At 35.6% G+C, this 19961-nt stretch overlaps 1 protein-coding gene across 1 annotated transcript in view; it reads right to left on the bottom strand.

Annotated features, from left to right (window-relative positions):
• LOC132326289 (lipoxygenase homology domain-containing protein 1-like) overlaps positions 1-19961 on the bottom strand; it is a 126480-nt gene that overhangs the window by 46170 nt on the left and 60349 nt on the right. Inside the window, exons 19-28 of the mRNA XM_059844288.1 lie at positions 18846-19000; positions 16724-16937; positions 15240-15430; positions 13515-13725; positions 8222-8373; positions 5413-5491; positions 3719-3850; positions 3056-3237; positions 2434-2520; positions 986-1118 (exon numbers count right to left, since the gene is read on the bottom strand). Coding sequence (XP_059700271.1) covers positions 986-1118; positions 2434-2520; positions 3056-3237; positions 3719-3850; positions 5413-5491; positions 8222-8373; positions 13515-13725; positions 15240-15430; positions 16724-16937; positions 18846-19000 — 1536 coding nt within the window. The remainder of the gene's footprint in view (positions 1-985; positions 1119-2433; positions 2521-3055; positions 3238-3718; positions 3851-5412; positions 5492-8221; positions 8374-13514; positions 13726-15239; positions 15431-16723; positions 16938-18845; positions 19001-19961) is intronic.

The following is a 19961-nucleotide window of genomic DNA, read 5'->3' as shown; positions in this document are numbered from 1 at the left end:
GTTGGAGGGTAGAAGAGACCTGGAATGATTGGATGGATGGGCAGAGTCTAACAGGAGAAAGTTTAATAAGTCCAAGTGCTGAATCCTGCATTTTGGCCACAACAACCTCCTTCAGTGCTACGGGCTGGGGGCGGTGTGGCTGGACAGTGCCCAGGCAGAAAGGGACCTGGGGGTACTGGTCAAGAGCCAACTGAACATGAGCCAGCAGTGTGCCCTGGTGGCCAAGAAGGCCAAGGGCATCCTGGCCTGCATCAGGAACAGTGTGACCAGCAGGAGCAGGGAGGTCATTCCTCCCCTGTACTCAGCTCTGGTGAGGCCACACCTTGAGTGCTGTGTCCAGTTCTGGCCCCTCAGTTTGGGAAGGACATTGAGAGGCTTGAGCACCACCTGAGGAGGGCAATGAGGCTGGGGAGGGGCTGGGAACACAAGCCCTGTGAGGAACTGAGGGAGCTGGGGGTGTTTAGCCTGGAGAAAAGGAGAGTCAGAGGTGACCTTATCACTCTCTACAACATCCTGAATGGTGGCTGTAGCCAGGTGGGGGTTGGTCTCTTTCTCCAGGCAGCAGCTGACAGAACCAGAGGACACAGTCTCAAGCTGGATCAAGGGAAATATAGGTTGTATATTAGGAAAAGGTCTTTTACAGAAGGAGTGATAAAATACTGGAATGGTCTGCCCAGGGAGGTGGTGGAGTCACCATCCCTGGATGTGTTAAAAAAAAGGTTGGATGTGGCACTTGGTGACATGGTTTAGTTGAGGTGTTAGGGCACGGGTTGGACTCGATCATCTTGAAGGTCTCTTCCAGCCTAGTGATTCTGTCATCCCACAGTTTATTGAAAGAATAGTTAAAAGTAATTTTTAATGGTTTTTTAATATATATTGAATGCTTTGAAATCTTGTGCCTTGTGTTCATCCTATTAGGCAGTTTACGATTCTGTATTTGCACATGCATTTGCTCATGTATTTATTTTTTATTTCAATAGCATACCCCTGAGTGGTGGCTGGTCTGGCCTGACTGCAGCAAGCTCTGTCACGGTCTCAGATCCATCTTCTCCAAACAGACATGAAGATTCAGTGTGAAAGCTCAACTCTTGTTTAGTGTCCAGGTCTTTCAGCTGAAGCTGCAGGCAGAATCAGAGAAAGAAATTCACTTATTTGAATTATTTAATTTCTTATTTCCATCCCAATAGAAATTGACATTTCTTCCTTTCACTAATGCCTGCACACACTTTATAACAGCTATCTGATTCTGCATAACAGTTAGAGCAGCTTCTTCAAGCTTCTAATTCTGCAGCCTGATGTTTATAGGTGTATTCTTCATTGCATATCAACACAAGTATAGGACCCATTTGTAAAGAACCAATGAGAGATACAGCTTAAATTGACTGGTATGTTTTTGCAATTTCAGAATGTCAAATGAATGAATACAGTTACATCAATCTCAACAGCATGTGCACATTTTACAAAAACATTTGCTTTGATACTTTTTAGTTTTTTAAATGAGTCTTGCTGTATCTCAGGTAGGATTTTCAAAGTTGGCAGAAACTAGGTGTCCAGTGGCTTTCAGGGCTGCCTGTGGAAATAAGTACAATATTAACTGACACAGAGCACATTTGGGGAGAAAATGTAAGATAAATATCTCCTCTATCCCCAGAGGAGCTCATTCAGACTCAGCATTCCTTTGAGCATCACAAGCCCATTCACATTTTAGTCTGGAATGCAGCTGTCTCTAGCATTTCCCTTCAGAACAGTTTCTGGAGTCTTTATGCATTTAAGGAATCACCTTGATCTTTCAAATCCATAGCAGGGTTAAGGGACTCTGTGGCACAGTTCAGGAAAGCATTCTTTTTCTTCAGATTAATTCAGTGTTATGTCCACAGTGGGGTTTTTTGCCCTTGCCTATAGGCAGAGCTCATTGACACAATTTTTTCTTGAATTAACCTTCAAGTTTAAGTATTAAGGATACTTTTACATTCTAATTCTATTTTAACATTGACAGCATTAAGTCCTTTCTCCACTCCTTTTTATGAGAATTCTAAAGACATAATTAACTACAATCAGAGGTTTGAGGCCCAGTGATGGCCATATTGCAAAGAATAGATACTGAATAGTATCTTAATTGCCTTCCACAGGTAGGTTGGTCTGTGTGGAGACCATCAGTATCTCCATGCAGGAGTTAACATTTCCTAACATCAGCAGGAAACACTGCTTTCCATGTAAGGATGAACTGTGCGTAATGGGTCTGCAGACCAGTGAAGAGCTACAGCAATATGCACTTCAGGTGCAAACAAGGTTGAGCTGCCCACAAAGACATCTGCAAGCTGTAGGCAGTCATCTGTAGATACCAGGTAACTGAGACCATCTGTGTCCCAACCAAAGTCATTTACTGTTATGTTGAAAATTATTGCAAGTTTATATGTATTATATTTGGAATACCTTATGGAGTTTAATTCCTCTTCTCAAGGATGGACCACATAACACAAAGGAGACTTTTGTTATATCTCCAATATCACCAATGGTCCACTGTTAAAAAAATAGCAATAATTAATTATGTGTTGTATGCAACAGTTTGTATGGCATTCTTTAAACCCTCCAAAAAAATAAATACAACAGGTAATAATATTGGTCAATGAGGTTAGTGTTAGGATGAGGAAGACCTATTAAGAGTGCAAGTTAATTCAGACTCACATTTGTATCATAAATTATGTCTATTTTTTACAGAGGGAAATGGTTGCAGAGCATAGGCCAACGCAACAAAAAAAAAAGGAAATGTTCAACTGAATTCTGTATTTTCAAGTCCAGTTCTTTTCCCCTGACTAAATTCAAAGTTCATGAGGTTTTTCACATCAAATTTGGCATTTCCTCAAGAGAGTTTTCCTAAGTGATATGTTTTGGCCCACATGTGAGAGGTTCTCCAAGCTGTGTTTATTTAAGACACAGAGATATAAACATTAACTCTGACAAACGACCAGTACACATAATGTCATACATATTGCTACAATTCTTATTTTATTGAAACTATTTGGTAAGACTTGTATGAAGTAGAAAAGAAACCAACCAAAAAGGGAGTATCACTCAGATTTTGAACTTTCTGTGCAGGGGATTTCCCTTTTCTTCCAAATGCAACAACTTGAATGTTAGGAACATCTTCTGGTACTTGTGTGCAGTGCACCCATGTTTGCCATCGTCCTCTACTTTTTGTACATAAATTTTCCATGGGAAGAGATGTCACAGATGTCTCTGCAGTAAAAGTAAACCTATATTTAGAGCAATATCTGTTTTAAGGCAGTATAAACCAAAAGATTATATTGCCTGGTAGTGCCAGATATAGTGCAGGAAATTCAGCAACAAAGCCACAAATCCCTCATTACTCATGTTAGTTCTGTGGAGAGGTAGAAAACCAGGCCAGTGGCCCCATGGATCCATGTCACACTCACACAGAGGCCATGCCTCTTCTCCTTGTATTGTTCCAAGGACAGGAATTGTCCTGCCAGAGGAGAATCTTTCAATACTGCCATTTCAAATTTCTCCATCCCAGGCATAATTTCTTCCCCTTTGTTCCCAGAAGGCATGATTCACCTTGGTCCAGGCCCAGCCCCTCACCATTGGGGTACCAATGCTAAATTCTTCCTACTCTGTGATGTAACCTTATACCAGTTGTGAACAGCTCTGCCATGCAGGAGTGATTTGTGGAAATGAAGGACACTTCTGCTTGTGTTACCTTTGAGCGGAATTGTGACTTCTACAAAATCTTCCTTGGAGCGTTTATTGATCCATCCATTGTGAAAAAAAAGGTGTGTAGAAAAAGGGTAGAAGACTTCTTTTATAAGAATTTTTTCCAAAAACCACCCATCTGATTGAAAATAAACAGGGCATTATTAATTTATACCTTTTAAGCAACAAAATATTCTGTGTTTGCAGTCATAAGTTTCTACCTTCATCAAATCAACAAAAGGTTTTCTTTTGACAGACTTCTTAAGGAAATAAAATTTCTGAAAATATATTGGCTATGTGTATGTTTTTCTATCTGTTCCACTACACTCCAAAATAGTCAATGTTTTTACAGACCTTGTTAAATTAAATGTAGGGATAGATTTGGTGTAGTGATCTATTACATCTCAAAGTATGGAAAGGTTTCTATATGCAATCTTTAGACACAAGAAAACCCAATAGGGAATTATATTATCAATGTCCTAATGGGAAAGGGATCAGGATTTCTATTACATTAGCCAACAGAAAACCCACTCAAACCACAGCTTTCTTTCTGGGGAGATACCATTCTATATAATAAAGAACAAACTTCAGCTAGTTTTATCTTTATCTGATTTGAAACCATGATTGTTTGGAAACAAAGTATTTGTAGAGTCAGATCTCTGAGTCTTGGTAAACTTGGTTACACTCCCAGTTTTGCTGAAATGAATGAAACTTTGAGTGTTCATTTTAACGTTACCATCTAGGAAATAGTGTCCCATCCTGTTTTTCTGAGTCCAAGTTTAACTTACAGAGTCATTTTGTAATCTTGGGATTTTATAGAAAGGAAGAAGAAACAAGAGACCCAGGTTATCATACTCTGGAACAATAATTTCCATTATCAACATTATCCTGCAGGAGTAAAATACCTATAGAATCTCAATTCTGTTGTCTTTAAAAAACAATGGGCCAAAATTGTAGCCAAAGGATTGAATAAAATATCAATAACTGGTACTCTTTGCTGTTGGTATTTATTTTCAAGAAATAAGCAATTTTTTTAGCTACAATCGCTGCTTTGGAGTCAGCAATAGGATGAGAAAAAATGCTGTAGCAATAAAGCCTTTTTATCTGCCAGTCAACCTCATGTATGCAGGATCCCTTAAAAAAATATTTTGCATGGATTAGAAGGAAAGAACCTGTGAGGCCAGAACAGCCTTTCTTCTGTGTTCAAATTCTCAATCTAATTAACCAATTTTATGTTCTTATCTTTACATAGAAGCATATAGCCCTGAAATAAATTCTTTTTTTTTGACGTATCCATCATCTAAAAATGTACAGGAAGAATAAATTAACAAAAGTTTCAAAAGCATAATGGCATACTGCTTCATGAAAAACATTAGCTTTGTTGACTGTGCTTGTAAAAAGATAGGAACTTCAATGGAGAACAATTTCATATATAATTTTACAATTTTGCATTGTCACATTTCCTTGGAATCCCTTGCACATTTTAGTAAAACCAAGCTGTATCTGGATACTTGACATGTATAATCCAAAAGAAATAATGAACAGCAGAAAATGGAAATCAATTTCATATTTTCTAGTTTATTTAAAAACACTTTTGTGTTAAATTTCAGACGTTTCTGTAATACCTAATCTAATGAGGTATCACCTAAATCTAATAATCTTCATCATTATTACCTTACATGAACCAAAAAAATTACCAACCTTTTCTAAGACTTTTAAATCCAACACAAACTTGATCCAACTTGCCAAGGTATACAGATTTGATTTTGAAAATATCCACCTGCAATATGAAAATAATCAAAATGATATTTTAGTTAAACTTAATAGGGGTCTGGTTTTGAGTATTTATCTGTTTAGCCTGGCGTGTCTGATCATTGTTTTACACCTTGATAGAAACAAATTTATCTCATCTATGTCATTTAATTGTGTTTGACTTCATAATTAAATATTATCTATTACAGCTCATCTTTTCTTATCCAGTTGATATTATGAATTATGAATTTCAGAATGCTTCTGTATTTAGTAGGAAGTATTTTTGGAAAAATCAGATACAGACACTAGCAATAAAGTTCTCATTTCTCATACCTTCAGGGACTGAAATGAACAAATCCTAGTGTGTTGAAAGTTACTTTGATCCAGAACCTAACTTGCAAGGAAACTAATAAATACTAGATGTCTAATAATTCTGAAATCTGGAGCAATTTCATTTTCACTAAAATTCACAGTTAATTTAGTGGGAATTAGGCATGTAAATGGGAATTGAGTGAATGGTATCTGTGAAGATTTCCACCACTATGCTTTTGGGATAAGGATGTATCCTTGAAATTATCCCTATAATAGGCCAGATTTTCTACATACAACAGACTTGAATGATCAATAGACTTCATGGAGTTTTTCTGGTTTTCCATACAGTAAATCTTTATAGTTTATTCACCTTCCTGCCTATATATGGTCATCTTCTTCTTTGAACATCTTCATTATCTTTGGGAAAGCTCGCTAAGTATGTGCACTGACACGTTACTTAAAATGTGTATGCATTGGCTTTTTTAACTGGGCCTGAAGAAATGAGGTTTGGAAACATACTATTTATGAATGAATTCATCTAATCTTTTGAGAAACCAGCTGCAAAACTAAATCTCTGCAGCTAAGGCTTTTATTTCATGTGACTTCATGAGTTATTCTGTTGAACACAGAAGCAGTTTTCTTGGAAAGTTGGGTTGAAAATGCAAGTTTGAATATAACTGTTGGGGATTCGTTTGTGGGTTTGAAAACAAATAATAAAACCCTTGCATTGTTTCCATAGTCTCACAGTTCCAGAATTTCAATGTCTGTGAGAATAATGTTGATCAAAAGGATCATCTAGAAAAAAAGAGCAATGACTAAAACCGAAGCATTGATCATTTGAGAGTAAATTGGAGTAAAGAGAACTGCAACAGAGTGAATACCCAAAGAGTTGCTACTCGAAATCTTTCCTATAAGAAGGGGATTAGGGTCTTATAGCCCAGGATATAGAAAAACCCTTTAGAATTTCAGAGTAAGGATTTAGCAAGTCTGAACAAGCCTGTTCAAAAACTGACAGAGAATCTGGATTATACAGAAAAAATCCTTGTGAATTTGCAGATGAGTAGTACTTCCACAGGAATGAGTATTCACAGAAGTCAAGTGCTATTGTTCAGGTTTTTCTCTACAAGTTTTATTCTTGGCAAAAATGTAACACATTTTTATGAAATAAAGAGTTTTTTAAAAGGTTGTGACAGTTTGAGTTTTTGAAAGAAACAGGAATCTGTCCCTCTTCCAGTCTGTACTGATACCTTATCCATTGTACCAGGCAGTCTTGCTGTTCAGATTTCTCTGACACCATCCTTAAGACATGCTACACAGGACTATTATCTGTTATCATAAAAAAGACTAATCTATACAACTTCCTACAGTACTCCTTCAAACAAGATGAGCTCTACTATCCTGTCATTATTTTCAGATTTAACTTGTGAACTCTGAGCTACCAGTTTGATCAGTTCTTGATGAGTATGATATTGTGGATGCATATTTTCTTCTCCAATGGAGAAAGAAAATACAGTGGACATAATGACTAAGATCTGGGTTTCTTTTCATACAAAAACCTTGGTTCTTCTAGAATCTTTAAAAATAGTAAGAAAGGCAGATAAAATAAACACAGGTATGTATAAAGAGTAAATGAAGCATGTATCAAGTACATTTTTCTAGCTTTCTGCACCAGAGAAGAAACTACACTAGCCTGGCTGGCAACAGTGAAATACTCTCTCCCAGCCTGCCTAAAAGATTTCCAGGTACTTCATTTCATGACTTACTTAAAATAAAAAAAAAAAAAAATTAAAAAAAAATCCAAGCTGAAATTCTAAACACTAGGATCTAATAAAGTATCAGCTAGACATGTTCTTCTGATTTGAAAGAGATATTCCTTTTGATCTGAAGTCTGTTTTAGTTACTTTGTTCTTTTGCCAATAGCTTCTCAAGGAATTACTCTTCTAGGAAAAGCTATTTAATCTGAAAAAAGCAACAATATGTTTACCAAAAAGCAAGAAGTGGGTGGAAAATTTTGAAACATGAAAAAAGGCAAGTCTTCTTGGAACACTGACAGTATTCAGGAAAGTTAATAAAAAAAGTTCTTAGACTACTTTAGGTGGAAGGGCTACAAATGTGAGTTATCCTACAGAAATGTTATCACTTCTAACAAACAGGCATATTGTGATAAAGCAGTGATGCCTCCCTGGCCTTAAAAGTCTGGATTATTAAACCAGAATTCTTAGAGGTCATTTAGTTCAATTCAGAATTAATTTATCACCTTAAATGTTTTACTGTAGCACAACAGTGATGAAGCTTAAAAACAGTATGTTAGCTGTGGAGACAATTGTTGTATGCAATATAAAACATTAATTTTTTTTATACTCTATCCATGAAAAGTTTTCTGAAAATACAAGTTCTAACAAAAGGACACTCCCAGATTCAATTACATTTTTCCTCATTATTTTACCTGCCCTCTAGCAAAAGTGATCAGGCTGTTTTTTGAGTTAAGCCATCGCTTCCCTGAGTCACTTTTTTCTCCTTGTATACGAAGATAAACCTCTCCAGTGGCATCTGCCTTCTTCCAGTCTCCCGTGTGCAAATGGATTTCATACTCCACAACTTCAGAAAAAATAGACAAAATAAACCCAAAAAGTCAGCAGGAGAAAACACTTGTCATCTTGCCTGACACCCACATTAAACACCAATTCTTGTACCACCAAACATGGTCTCTTCCGTTTTGGTGACATACACATAACCAAAATGCATTCCTGCTGCACAGCAGGATGGCAATCTAGAGAATATGGATTTGCCCTGCTCTAACACCACTCCCAGACTATTAGTGCTACTGGTTGCTGTTTGGGGCACAGGATCTCTTGTGTACTGTCCCCTTCCTTACAAGGTAGGAAAATCCTTTTTAAGGAAAAAGCCATACATGCATCCTCTTCAGAGAGTCTAATTTTTTCTTTCTATTATTTACTAATATTTCTTTGATTTTCCCTCCATCTATTTTTATTTATCACTAGTTAGACCATAATGCCATCACAATATTCTTAAGTTAAAATATGTTAATGTGAAATAAAAATAATGAATTAAAAATTCTTTCAACATCAGCTTAAACAAATAAATAGAAAAGCCTACTGACATTTTGTATCATTCTCCAAAGAACCTGCCATTAGTGATATAATGGCCCACAAATCCAGGTCAGATAACTGAATTTTGAGTTTAAGGGAAAGCATTCCTGAGTTTCTTAGCTGTGGTCATAGTACAGAGATTAGAAGAGACACCCATGCCCCCTGTATGAAGTCTCTGCTTCTTTGCCTCTTTTTGTCACAATACATAGGGAAGTGATGCAGATGAGACCAGACTGAACTCTTGCCAAAGAAACTTCATGGAAATATCCTATGTTCACTTTTTAAATGACCTATTTCAACCCCTGAGTTTCCTATGGAAACAAGGAACAAGGAAACACTTAAACAGAAGCAGGTCACAATCTCAATATTCTCTGTTATTTACATCATTTTAACAACAAGGACCCCAGGACAAAACAAGAAAGGTTTTTGGTGGATAGATTTTATTTTCCTTCTGGTGTTGTGCACTCTAATTCAGATTATAATAGTAAGTATGATGTGCATAGTGTGTTCATGTGGGCTCATTTATGTTATGAGCTGGTACTGTCAATTTAGGAATCTAACTTTGGTGGCTATATTAGGACTGAGATTCTTATGTAGCCAGCAGGGGAAGGCAGGTGCTGTAGGAAACACCTCTGATGGGTTCCCACACATTCTAGAGATAAACACTAGAACTCAGGAGTCTAAATTTAGATGGTCTAAATGTTCCTCTGCTTCCCACCACAGGCATTGCTTCTTCAGCCTAAGAATAAAAGCTATGCTCTGTAGCAACACATGTTTGTAAAACACGACTGTCTTATATTTTTATAAGGACAGAATCTTTCTCCACCGTAAAATGCAGAGTCACATTTGGGATGCAGGTGATGAGCAATGCACATGTACCAAGAATGTATCTGAAAATATTTGTTTTATCTCTTGAACTTTTTTTTTATTGCAAACACTATGATTTTTTTTTTTTTTTTTAAGAACTGAGCAGCCTTAAAATTCAGTGTTTTAAAAGTCCTGAGCTATGTTTGACTACCAAAAATTATCATTATTATTTCTCCCACAGCCTTCATCACTGTAGAAGTAAAACATAGACAACATCTAGACTATGTGACATTTACATGCTGGAGAAAGTCTTCCAGCCTCACTCTGCCTCCTGTCCCTCCCTGGAACTTGGCTGGCTCTACAATATCTGCTTTCCCAGGCAACTCTGGTGTGCAAAGGAGGGGAGTGGTGCTTTAGACTGACATGAAATCAAGGAGAAAAAAACACTTTCAGTTTCACAACTGACAGTACAAGCTAGAGAGCATGGAAATGCACATTATTCAAGTCTAAAACATGTATTTCAGTCTAATGTACATCATAGGATACATGAATATCTGAGTATACATCCTGGAAATGTCTGATATTCTCAGTATATTTTTCTTCAATCAATTTTTTTTCCAAGATAGAAATGGTCTATTTAAGCAAATGTGCATTCTTTAAAAATATTATAATTATAAGAAAGTTCTAGTAGGTTTAGAATGATTCAATGAGCCCAGAAGCTAAAGCTGTCATGTAGTTTTATGCGTAGGTGATAGGAAAACAGGGAGGGAAAAAAAGTGTTCTGAGGATATTTATTTTAAGCTTTTCTTACAGCTCTTTTCACAAGTTGGTGCTATTCATGTTGAGTGTTATAATCAAAAGGTCTGAATTCAAATATTGTGACATCTTATATAGATATTTCTTTCTATTTCTAAAATAAAAAGGTCCCATAACAGAATTAATGGTTTTAAAGAGTGGGTTGGTATAGACTGTACTAATAATATTTAAAAGGATTCATTAAACAATAAGGGCTGCATAAGCCTGCTAGCGAAAGTGTGCTCATTTCAATAAACTTCTGAAATGTATTTATTTATCTTTACCTTTTACTTCATGAGGATGATGTCTGAGAAAATCTGTTTGCTTAAATGTAGCTTTATTTCACTGCAGCACTATTTGCTTCAGGGACTCCACCGGGGATTATCTTTTTATATTTTTTTTTAATAATTTAAACTAAGGACTGGGAAAATTCTTATAATTGATGGTATCACTTCATATTTGATGATAAGAAGTAAACCAAGAGTTTTCCCAGCCTGGGGCCCTAACATATTCATTTCTTCAAGGGAGTTAAAAATGCGCTGCCAGGTTAAAGACAACATAGCTGCATTAAAGTCAGCCCAGGTACACAGACTTGATCTTTCTAGAGTTCCAGATGGTTGAAAATGCATGAGCTGTCCAGGTGACACTTTGGTTAGCATTTAGCCAATGGCATGTTGCTATCAGGGGAGTTAGGATACGGAGTTTCTGTGTTGTTCTTTCAGAGTGTTGCCTCCTCTATGTAACTGGGCCATGTGAGCAGATTTGTTGAAGTCAAAAGGCTACTTGTATGAATAAGATCAAAATATTTTGATCCATGTGGCTGGCCACTTCCATGGGGGTAGATGAGAAAGCACAGTGCTCACATTTTTACTGCTTTTGTCCATTAATATTTGAATCATTAATATACAGACCCACGAGCTTAGCTTGGAAATGCATGTAGTGTTTCTGCTGAGTCGGCACTTCCAGCTGAATCTGCTGAATCTATTGATGCATAATTTAAAGCTCAATGTATTCATAGCAAATATTTACCATTCATTTTTCACTGTTTAAGGGAAATAAAAGTATACAAAGTAGCTCCTATGAAAGGAGTCATAACTGAAGGGGGGTGCTGGGAAATGGAGTAAAAGTTTTTAGGCTGAGTTTGAGAGCATTCTGATTGTGTTCTTTATGAACAGCATACCCCAACAACAAAAATCTACTAAGAGAAGGTTTTCTGTTCAAGCTTTTCATTCTTTGTCTCTTCCCAATCCTATTTACAAAAATTCTCTTTCAGATGTAAGCCAACATATTGCAAAACTGAAAGCAATCACTTTTTCATTTAAAAAGGAAAAAAACCCCATAAATTAAAGATAGGAGACTAAATACATATTATTTTTCATTATTATTTTGTATCAATTTCTTGTGTGTATGTCTATGAATAAAACCAAAATATAACAAAGAAGAAATTTTAGACTGAAGTAGTATTTGGACCACCAAGAATAAAAGTGATATTAACACTTCCAGTTAAATCACTGGACTCCACAAAATGGTTTGTGAGAAACTTTCTAGGTTGGTAGATACTCCCATCTAAAGATTAATTTTTGAGAGACAGCATATACATGTCTTTTCCCAGAAATTTTCCAAGAAAAACACCCTAAATCTCTAATACACCTCAATAATTAATTACTTTACATATCAGAATAATGCTTTCGGACAGTATCTCCATTTGGCTCTTAGCACAATAGAGGCTTTGAGAGGCATATTTTAGAATTTTAACTTTTTAAAATTTTTGTACTTTTAATAGGCAATAAAGAATTTAGCAAATTTGAATTCAGAAAATAATTGTTCATAATTACAATCCTTCTCATTTTTTTCTAAATAAATTAGGGAAATAGGGCATTTTAATAAGGTCTAGAATTACTATATTAGTGATTGTAAATCCAGCATATATAACATCCAGCACCCAATGTTTTTTGAATCTGATGGACCAAAAGTCTAAAATGGTAAGATTTTTCAGTACATAAATAAAAGGTGACATTTTTTTTTTAATTATGCAAATCCACCCCAAACCAGAAATTTAAAGGGTCTTTGCTGTTTCTTTCAAGTTTCAGCTTTAAGTTAGATTAAATATTTAGGAAACTCTCTTTAGAGAATGGTCTGCAAAAGTCCATGTGATATATTTTATTTCTTTTTCTGGGCTGCTTCCATCTTTTTCTATTAGTTTCCATTTAAGCAGAACACTCTTTCTACTATAGCCTCTAGCAAGAGACCTCTTAACTGGCACTAAAAGCCTCAATATATGATCTTTACTCTCTCCATCAATCCTCTTTATTCTAATGAGCTGAATAAATGGGAAGCTTGTCCTTAAGTACTAGTGTTCAATTGGTACTAGTGTACAATTGGTTGTTCCAGGGGAAGTGGTTGGGGATGGTTGGCAGAAATCACTTAATTATCTCTGGCATCTATAGTTCACATGTACTACTAAGAGCAGAGAAACATGCAACTTAATGTGTATTTTTGTAGAATATCACTTGCTCTGCTATGAATTTCTCATTGGCATCAATAAAACGCTAATTTAATTGAAATTCTTGAATATCTCTTAGCTGGCTGTGTGGCATTTTAAAAATTCCACCTTTGTTGTGCAGGGGGTCTGCAATCCTTTCCTTCTTTACTTTGTTTCCAGATCACATATATTTCTTTGTGAATAGGAAGAGACAAATAGTATCACACAGTAGATGATATTTTGTACTCATCTTCAGCTGACATAGCATTAATTTGAAGAGATAATAAATAATCAAGAGTTAAAACTGGAACATCATCTAATGTGAAAGAAGCCAAATACCATGTTTGGTATCATCAGTTAGAGCAGCTCTCATAATCATCATACCAATGATTTCTCTTTTGTGGTAAATGCAAGTGCAAAACCAACACATTCCTTAATATTAAATTCTTATGGAAATCTTCACACAGTGTTTTTGGCCCAAAAGAGATATACTGGTATTCCAGAGACAGATCCTGACCCCAGTAACTAAAAAGGACATGGCTTACCAGGCAAAGGATCCTGATCTGCATAGAGAGCTGGCAGCTCCACACATTTGTCTTCCTTAGGTTTGAACCAGCAGTCAAAAGCTAAATACATCTCTTCTTTTGTGTCTGGGTGCTTCATATGCAGTAAATCTAAGTGCCATGGCTGTTTTAGCTCGCTGTGTGGGCCAGTTACCTGAACTTTGTATATTGAGCCAATACCTGCCAGTTCATCCTGTGTGAGGAGAAAGAGAAGATGAATAGATCTCATTTCAAATTGTGGCAGAACAAACATAGTTGGCAGTTGTATGCAACAGTTGAACAAACTTCAGTAGTTAAAAAATTGGGGCAGATTCATAACTAGTACTATTTTCTAATCAACTTTACTAATTTCTAATCTATATAAAATTGACTTAAAAGCTTGAATGAGGAGATGGAATGCTTGAGGTTTGATATTAAGGAACAGGCAATGGCAGTTGCTGCAGAAATTTGTACACAGAACAAGGCACAATGTTCATACATATTACACAGATTCAGTAGATTATTTTCAGGCACAGCAGATTAAGCCAATTTTTAAAACTTTGGAAACTATTGGAAATATTTCTTACAACAATAAAAATGATGCAATTAAACATAAATTTGAAAGAAAGCTAATCCAGTTTTGAGGAAACATCCAAGACATCCTTCATCTTCACTCTAGATCTTAGAAGTTGTACATTAAAATCTTGCATTCATACTTGAGGAAAAAAAACTAATCTATTTCTACTGGCGATAATGCATCATCTCTAGGTCATACCATTGCTTGAGTAGGTGAAAGCAGAGGAGGCCTTAGATATTATATTAGGGGTTTAAAATGAATTTATTTTGTTTCACTGTAAGGAAAAAAAAAAAGGGAGAAAAGAGAAGTTGTGTTTTCCTATTCAATACTCTTGGATTCTTTCCCCTGCTCTTTCATTTTAGGTATGCCCAGATAGTAGAAGTCCATGAGACCTGACTTCAGCCTTTCCTCTGACAGGGCACCTCTATCTTCACACTACTTTTTTTGTATTTACCAGAGATTCTTGGAAATAGCTTGGAAAAACCCTCTGAGTACTCCTCATTTTGGATCATGTTTGTGGTTAGACTAGTCTGCTTAGTTCCTCTTTCACTAAATAAAAGAGGAGCATCAAAATACAACAAATTATTTCTTCAGCTCAATCATAAAATTCAATTCATTAAGAGGAAAAAGGAAGAGACGATAAATAACAGGGGCAAAAAGAGAAACCATACTAGAAAAAGCAGTTCAGAGAAACTGATGGCAGGGATGAATAAATTACATGAGAGAGAAAAGAGAAAAATTAACCTTCTGTGCATTTAATCTCATTTATGATTCTTCCTTCTCTATCATCAGCCCCAAAAGCTCTACAGTATCCCATGGCATATTGTATGCTTACAAATTGCTGATTTTTGTGAGATCAACAAAGCCTGTAAATCAGTACCTGCCACGTGCTATACACTGTGATGTGCACCAAGGGACCAATTCGCTCACTTAAACATTCTCAGTATGAGACACTGGGAGAATTTGCTCATTCAAAAACCATTGTTCATGTGTTGCTACCTACAAACAAAAATGATGATCTGTGCCAAACTACACAGAGGACTTAAAAATCAATTTGGTAGTTTAGTTTAAAGAAACAATTTATCTCAGAATTAAGTGGATTATTGGCTACATGACTCGTAGGCTTTTCCAACAGAGAAAGGTTGAAGTACTTTGATCTGAATCGCTTTTCCTGTGACTTGAAGTGGCAACTTTTTGTGACTCAGGTTGCCGTAGAAGATAAAAGAAAGGCATATTGGATCCTCTTCAGCACTCAAGTCAGATCCAGTGATATCCATTATCCAGAAACCTGATGACTTCATGTTGATTTCAGGCAGTTTAGGACTAAGAGCTGACCTTCTACCTTTAAAAATTATCAAAGAGAAAGGAAAGATGACAGCATGAGAGAATGGCATAATCTAGCAGGACCACAGCCTTTACAGTACACAAACAAAGCTCTTTTTGCAGGTTATGTTGTATCTATAGCAACTGCTCACTAAGAAGAACACATCAATATCTTTATTATATTTTTTGTGAAAAATTTAGCAGCTTAGTGTTCTTTCTGGGTTTAAAATTTAGTTTCAATGGCATTCCTTTATGACAATGTATTTTCCTTGTCATGTTTGGAAGTAATTTGTAAGGAAATATTCAATCACCTTTTAGAGGTCTAAGTAATTGTTCTTTAAAAAGCAATCAGTGTTAATAAAGCAAATTTATCATTTAAGAGCATGCAGCCATATGTAGCATGTAGGCACCTAATGCAAAATGAACAATTCTAATGAACTTTGCTTGTCACCAGATGTTACCTAGCAAAATAATAGGTGTTTTAATAGTGTGAGACTGACAGGTAACCTATAATAAACACATAAAGTTATTTGCCAGATGCTCAGAGGATCAATATCACTATCTCCTTCTCTATTTCTTCATTAATTGGTGTTATTCTTCATTTTAGTTCTCTTTTAACCAGTCTAGGTGAACTGAAAATGATTTCATGAAGAGGAGTAGCTCAGGTAAACGTACTTTCTACAATTCAGAAAAAGCGCACAACTGATTCAAGGACATCTTGCATCTTACTTCTTCTGGACAAAGTTCTGTAGTTCATTTCCTTTGCTTTGAATTCTTTTCAGTGGATTGAAGGAAGAAGTCTTTTACTACTTCTGAATGACTTGTAAGTGTTCTTTTGCCAAGTACATCCAGGTTTAGATTTGTGCAAACCATGGCATAGTAGTCGGTGGGAAATGAGCGGAAACGAGCCTACCAGAACTGCTGCTTTGTGCTGTGGAACACTCTCGCAGGTAAAGACTAGGCTCCTTTCACTGGAGTAATTTTTCTTTATATTTCAAATGAGATTCTAAGCTGAAAAATAGTGCATAAAATTTAAGCTATTTATCCCCACGAGGTGCACATCCTAAGCTTGGCTGTTTATCTCTCATTGAAATGTGCTGTGTTTAATTTGGAAGGCAGGTGTTCCATATGCAACACATTGAGAAGACAGAATTATACTAACTTTGACCTTAACAGATGTGGCTCTGCTACAACACTAAGATTAAACTGAAAATTCACATTTTCAATAAAAGAAGAATACTGTAGACATCTAAATGAGCTGTAGTCAAACATATGTATATAAAAATGGGCTGGTCAGTTTTACAGAACTTACCAACTGTTACAATCTCACAAACAGTCTCACATAAACCCAGATGAGTATCAAGCCAGTTCCACAGTGGAAAGACCCATTCTTTGTCTGAATCTTGAGATTCCTTGACTGTTACCATCTTGAGGTACATCCCTGCCCCGTAGCCTTCTCCATCATGACCTATGACCACTTTTTGCAACTGGCTCAGAGAAACAGCTTCCACCAAAAACGAATCCACCTGCAAAACAGGGAAATACTTAATAAAGCAGAATTTTGACCTGAACTTCAGGGAAAATTTAGGCCTGAATTCATCCGAGATTTCAGAATTTTTAAAGTCTGATTCTTTGCAAAGTTTAACACAGCATCTCCCTGCTGAATCTAAGAAAGCACACACTGATTAGAATTAACATTTCATCCTATATTCATCATTAATGATGCATTTTAATTTCATTTGATGTTTGGTCAATATGTATCACTGCATCAATCATTTCATATTACATTAGAATCTATATACCTCAACTTTCTGTCAGTTAGTTATGGTAAGATTTTGGTTTTAATGAAATTTCTGTCTTTCAGATATCTAGTTTCTAAAGTTTATCATACAAGTCTAGATACATATTAATAGTTCTAAACAAAAGTAAAAAATCTAAAGAGTGTTTTTACTCCAAGATCTCTTTATAATTCTTCTCCAGTAGTCAGAAAACCTGACTTTTTCCTTTCCTTACAAAATGAAAATAATTGTGGAGCAAATTGAGAAGAGTAAGGGAGGAAGTTAAAATGAAAGTGAAGAGTAAAAGATGAGAGATGGGAAGGGAAGCAGAATGACGAAGGCAGAGAATGACACGAGAGAAGTAAACACAAGTGGCAGTAGATGAGAAAAGGGATCAGAAAAACAAGATAAGTAAAAATAAGAAATGCAAAGGAAGAAATTGTATGCCCCACTAAATTTTTGTAAGAAAGTCAGATGTCCCAGCCATGGCCCAGATGGATGTCAGGGTAACTGCTAAAGGTCAGAAAGTCATGAATACCTGGAGTTTGGACAGTAATGTCTAGGAATATAATTAATACCACCATTGAAATTTCAATTATTTTATTTTTCTCTAAAAATAAAAGAATTCAGTAGTAGGAACTAACTAAACTGGAGGTCAAAACAATTAAAAGACCAAGATATTAGCAAGCTCATCCCTAAAAGAGTACAGTAGTTGCCAAAGACCTATGTGTTGTCCCTATTACTTTTTAAATAAAATATTGGAGAAGCATATTTTCTGCTACTAATATTGAATGTATTTTCATATAATAAAAAGATCTTTTTTTTTTCTAATAATAGTCAGAACCCAGCAGCAGATTGTGAGCAGAAATCATTCATTTCATTAATTAAGATATTTTAGGAAATAAATCCATGTATGAACATAAATTAAAATAATTACAATATAGTGCTGTCTTCTGTATGTAGGCATGGTTCTGAGAAATACACAGAAATGAAATTTAGAAATTCTCTCAATTCATTACTGATTCCACTTTTACCTTAACAAGTGCTGTGGTAATTATCTAATAAAATTATTTCACAGAAATCTAAGCCTCTCCTCGACAATGGGCACTTTTGCATGCGTTTTTTCAAATGTCCTTGTTCTTGTGAATGAAAGTCTAATTCACAACAGAGGAATTTTATTTCTCTAGAAACACTGTTTATTTGCATTCTTTTTCTAAGTGGAATCTTTGTTTCTTGTCTAAACTTGCTGATATTGAGTTGGTGTTTCAAAGTGGGATTGCAGTTTCAGGGACATCATAGACTGCAAAAGTCTCATGGAAATTTCTGTAATTAATTTTTTACTGATTTTTAAATTGTTTCCTCCGTGTTCTGTCTTAAATTTGGAACAGAAGAAGCCAGAAGCATGATCACAGAGGTTCTCCCCACTAATCTGCTTTGTGTTGCTCATTTGTTAAGCCTTTATTGCCATGTGAGTATGTTCTTGTACAGGAAATAAATAACACTGGCATTGGTCTATTGTGAATACCTGGAAGATAAATTCTGTGAAGGTTTCCAAACTCTTGCCTTTCTAGCCAGATGTTTTCTGAGCAGGCATTAAGCTATATTTAATGCAGTGCTAACCCCTGCACATGTAAGACTCCAGTATGGTGCCATTACCTTATTTCTTTGAAATTTTCTTCCTTTCATTAGAGATGTCTGAAGTTTCCTCACACCTGTGTCCCCTCTTTTGCCATAGAGAGTGATATAAACATTTGCAAAAGTCCCTGCTCCCCAGCGGTCACCAACATGTACAGAAACAACATACTTATAGACTGTACAAAAAGAAAAGAAAAAGTTTAATTAAAGCTGATTAAGTACAAGCTGCACTTGAAATAAAACTGCAGCACAGAATATTTAGTAAGACTCGCTTTTTTTTTATTTCTGCAGCTACAAAAAAATCTGCTACACAGCCAATGAAATGATCAGGTTGCTCTTAATGAATCTAATCTCTTCATACTAAGATCTAATGAAGACTTTCCATTCACTTTCTTAGAAATTTGAAGGAAATTGGACTTGGACAACTTAGACTTAAGAATCTAGGCTAATTCTGCCAAAGTCTGTTTTATTGTGCAAGATCTGGAAAGTAAGAATTTATTTTAGTTAGTTCAAAAACTAAATTAAAAACTAATTAAAAACGGAATAATGTTTGAAATAGATAATAAGTAACACACGTTAAAGAATAAGGTTATGCAAATTAAAATAAGAAACAGATACAACATAGCATCTGGATGCATGACATGACATACAAGTATAAAAATTTACAAAATGCCCTTATTAACTTAAAGAAGGAAACTATAAATTCTTTGCCTGCATATTGATCCTGTATGAATGAATTTCTACAGTCAGATCAGATTTTCTTCTGAGGAAGATCATTTAATTGCATATATATTCAGACTCATACAAAAAGAACAACCAAAATTTTTCTAATGTCATTTTTAATGTCCAGTTCTGCAGAGTTAACATTTAACTAATGTAACACTATACTTTCTTTGAAGGTCATGAATAGGTTTGAGTATTCAGGGATCTGAACTTCTGGAACTTTAGTTTAGCAAAGCAGTCATGTCTCTAATTACTTTTATCTCATGTGTAACAGCTAACTTTTCTGAACAAATGTGGGACTTCTGTAAGTCTTCACATTCCAAGGGCATCTCTGAGAACTCTCAGCATGGCAAAAAAAAGTAGTCCATAGGAAAAAACCCCAACCTTTCTGTGCAGTAAGGCTTACATCTGATA

This window comes from Haemorhous mexicanus, chromosome 1 (genome assembly GCF_027477595.1).
Source record: "Haemorhous mexicanus isolate bHaeMex1 chromosome 1, bHaeMex1.pri, whole genome shotgun sequence".
Lineage (NCBI taxonomy): Eukaryota > Metazoa > Chordata > Aves > Passeriformes > Fringillidae > Haemorhous > Haemorhous mexicanus.
The sequence above is the reverse complement of the archived record's forward strand: the minus strand, read 5'-3'. Positions and strand labels throughout refer to the sequence as shown.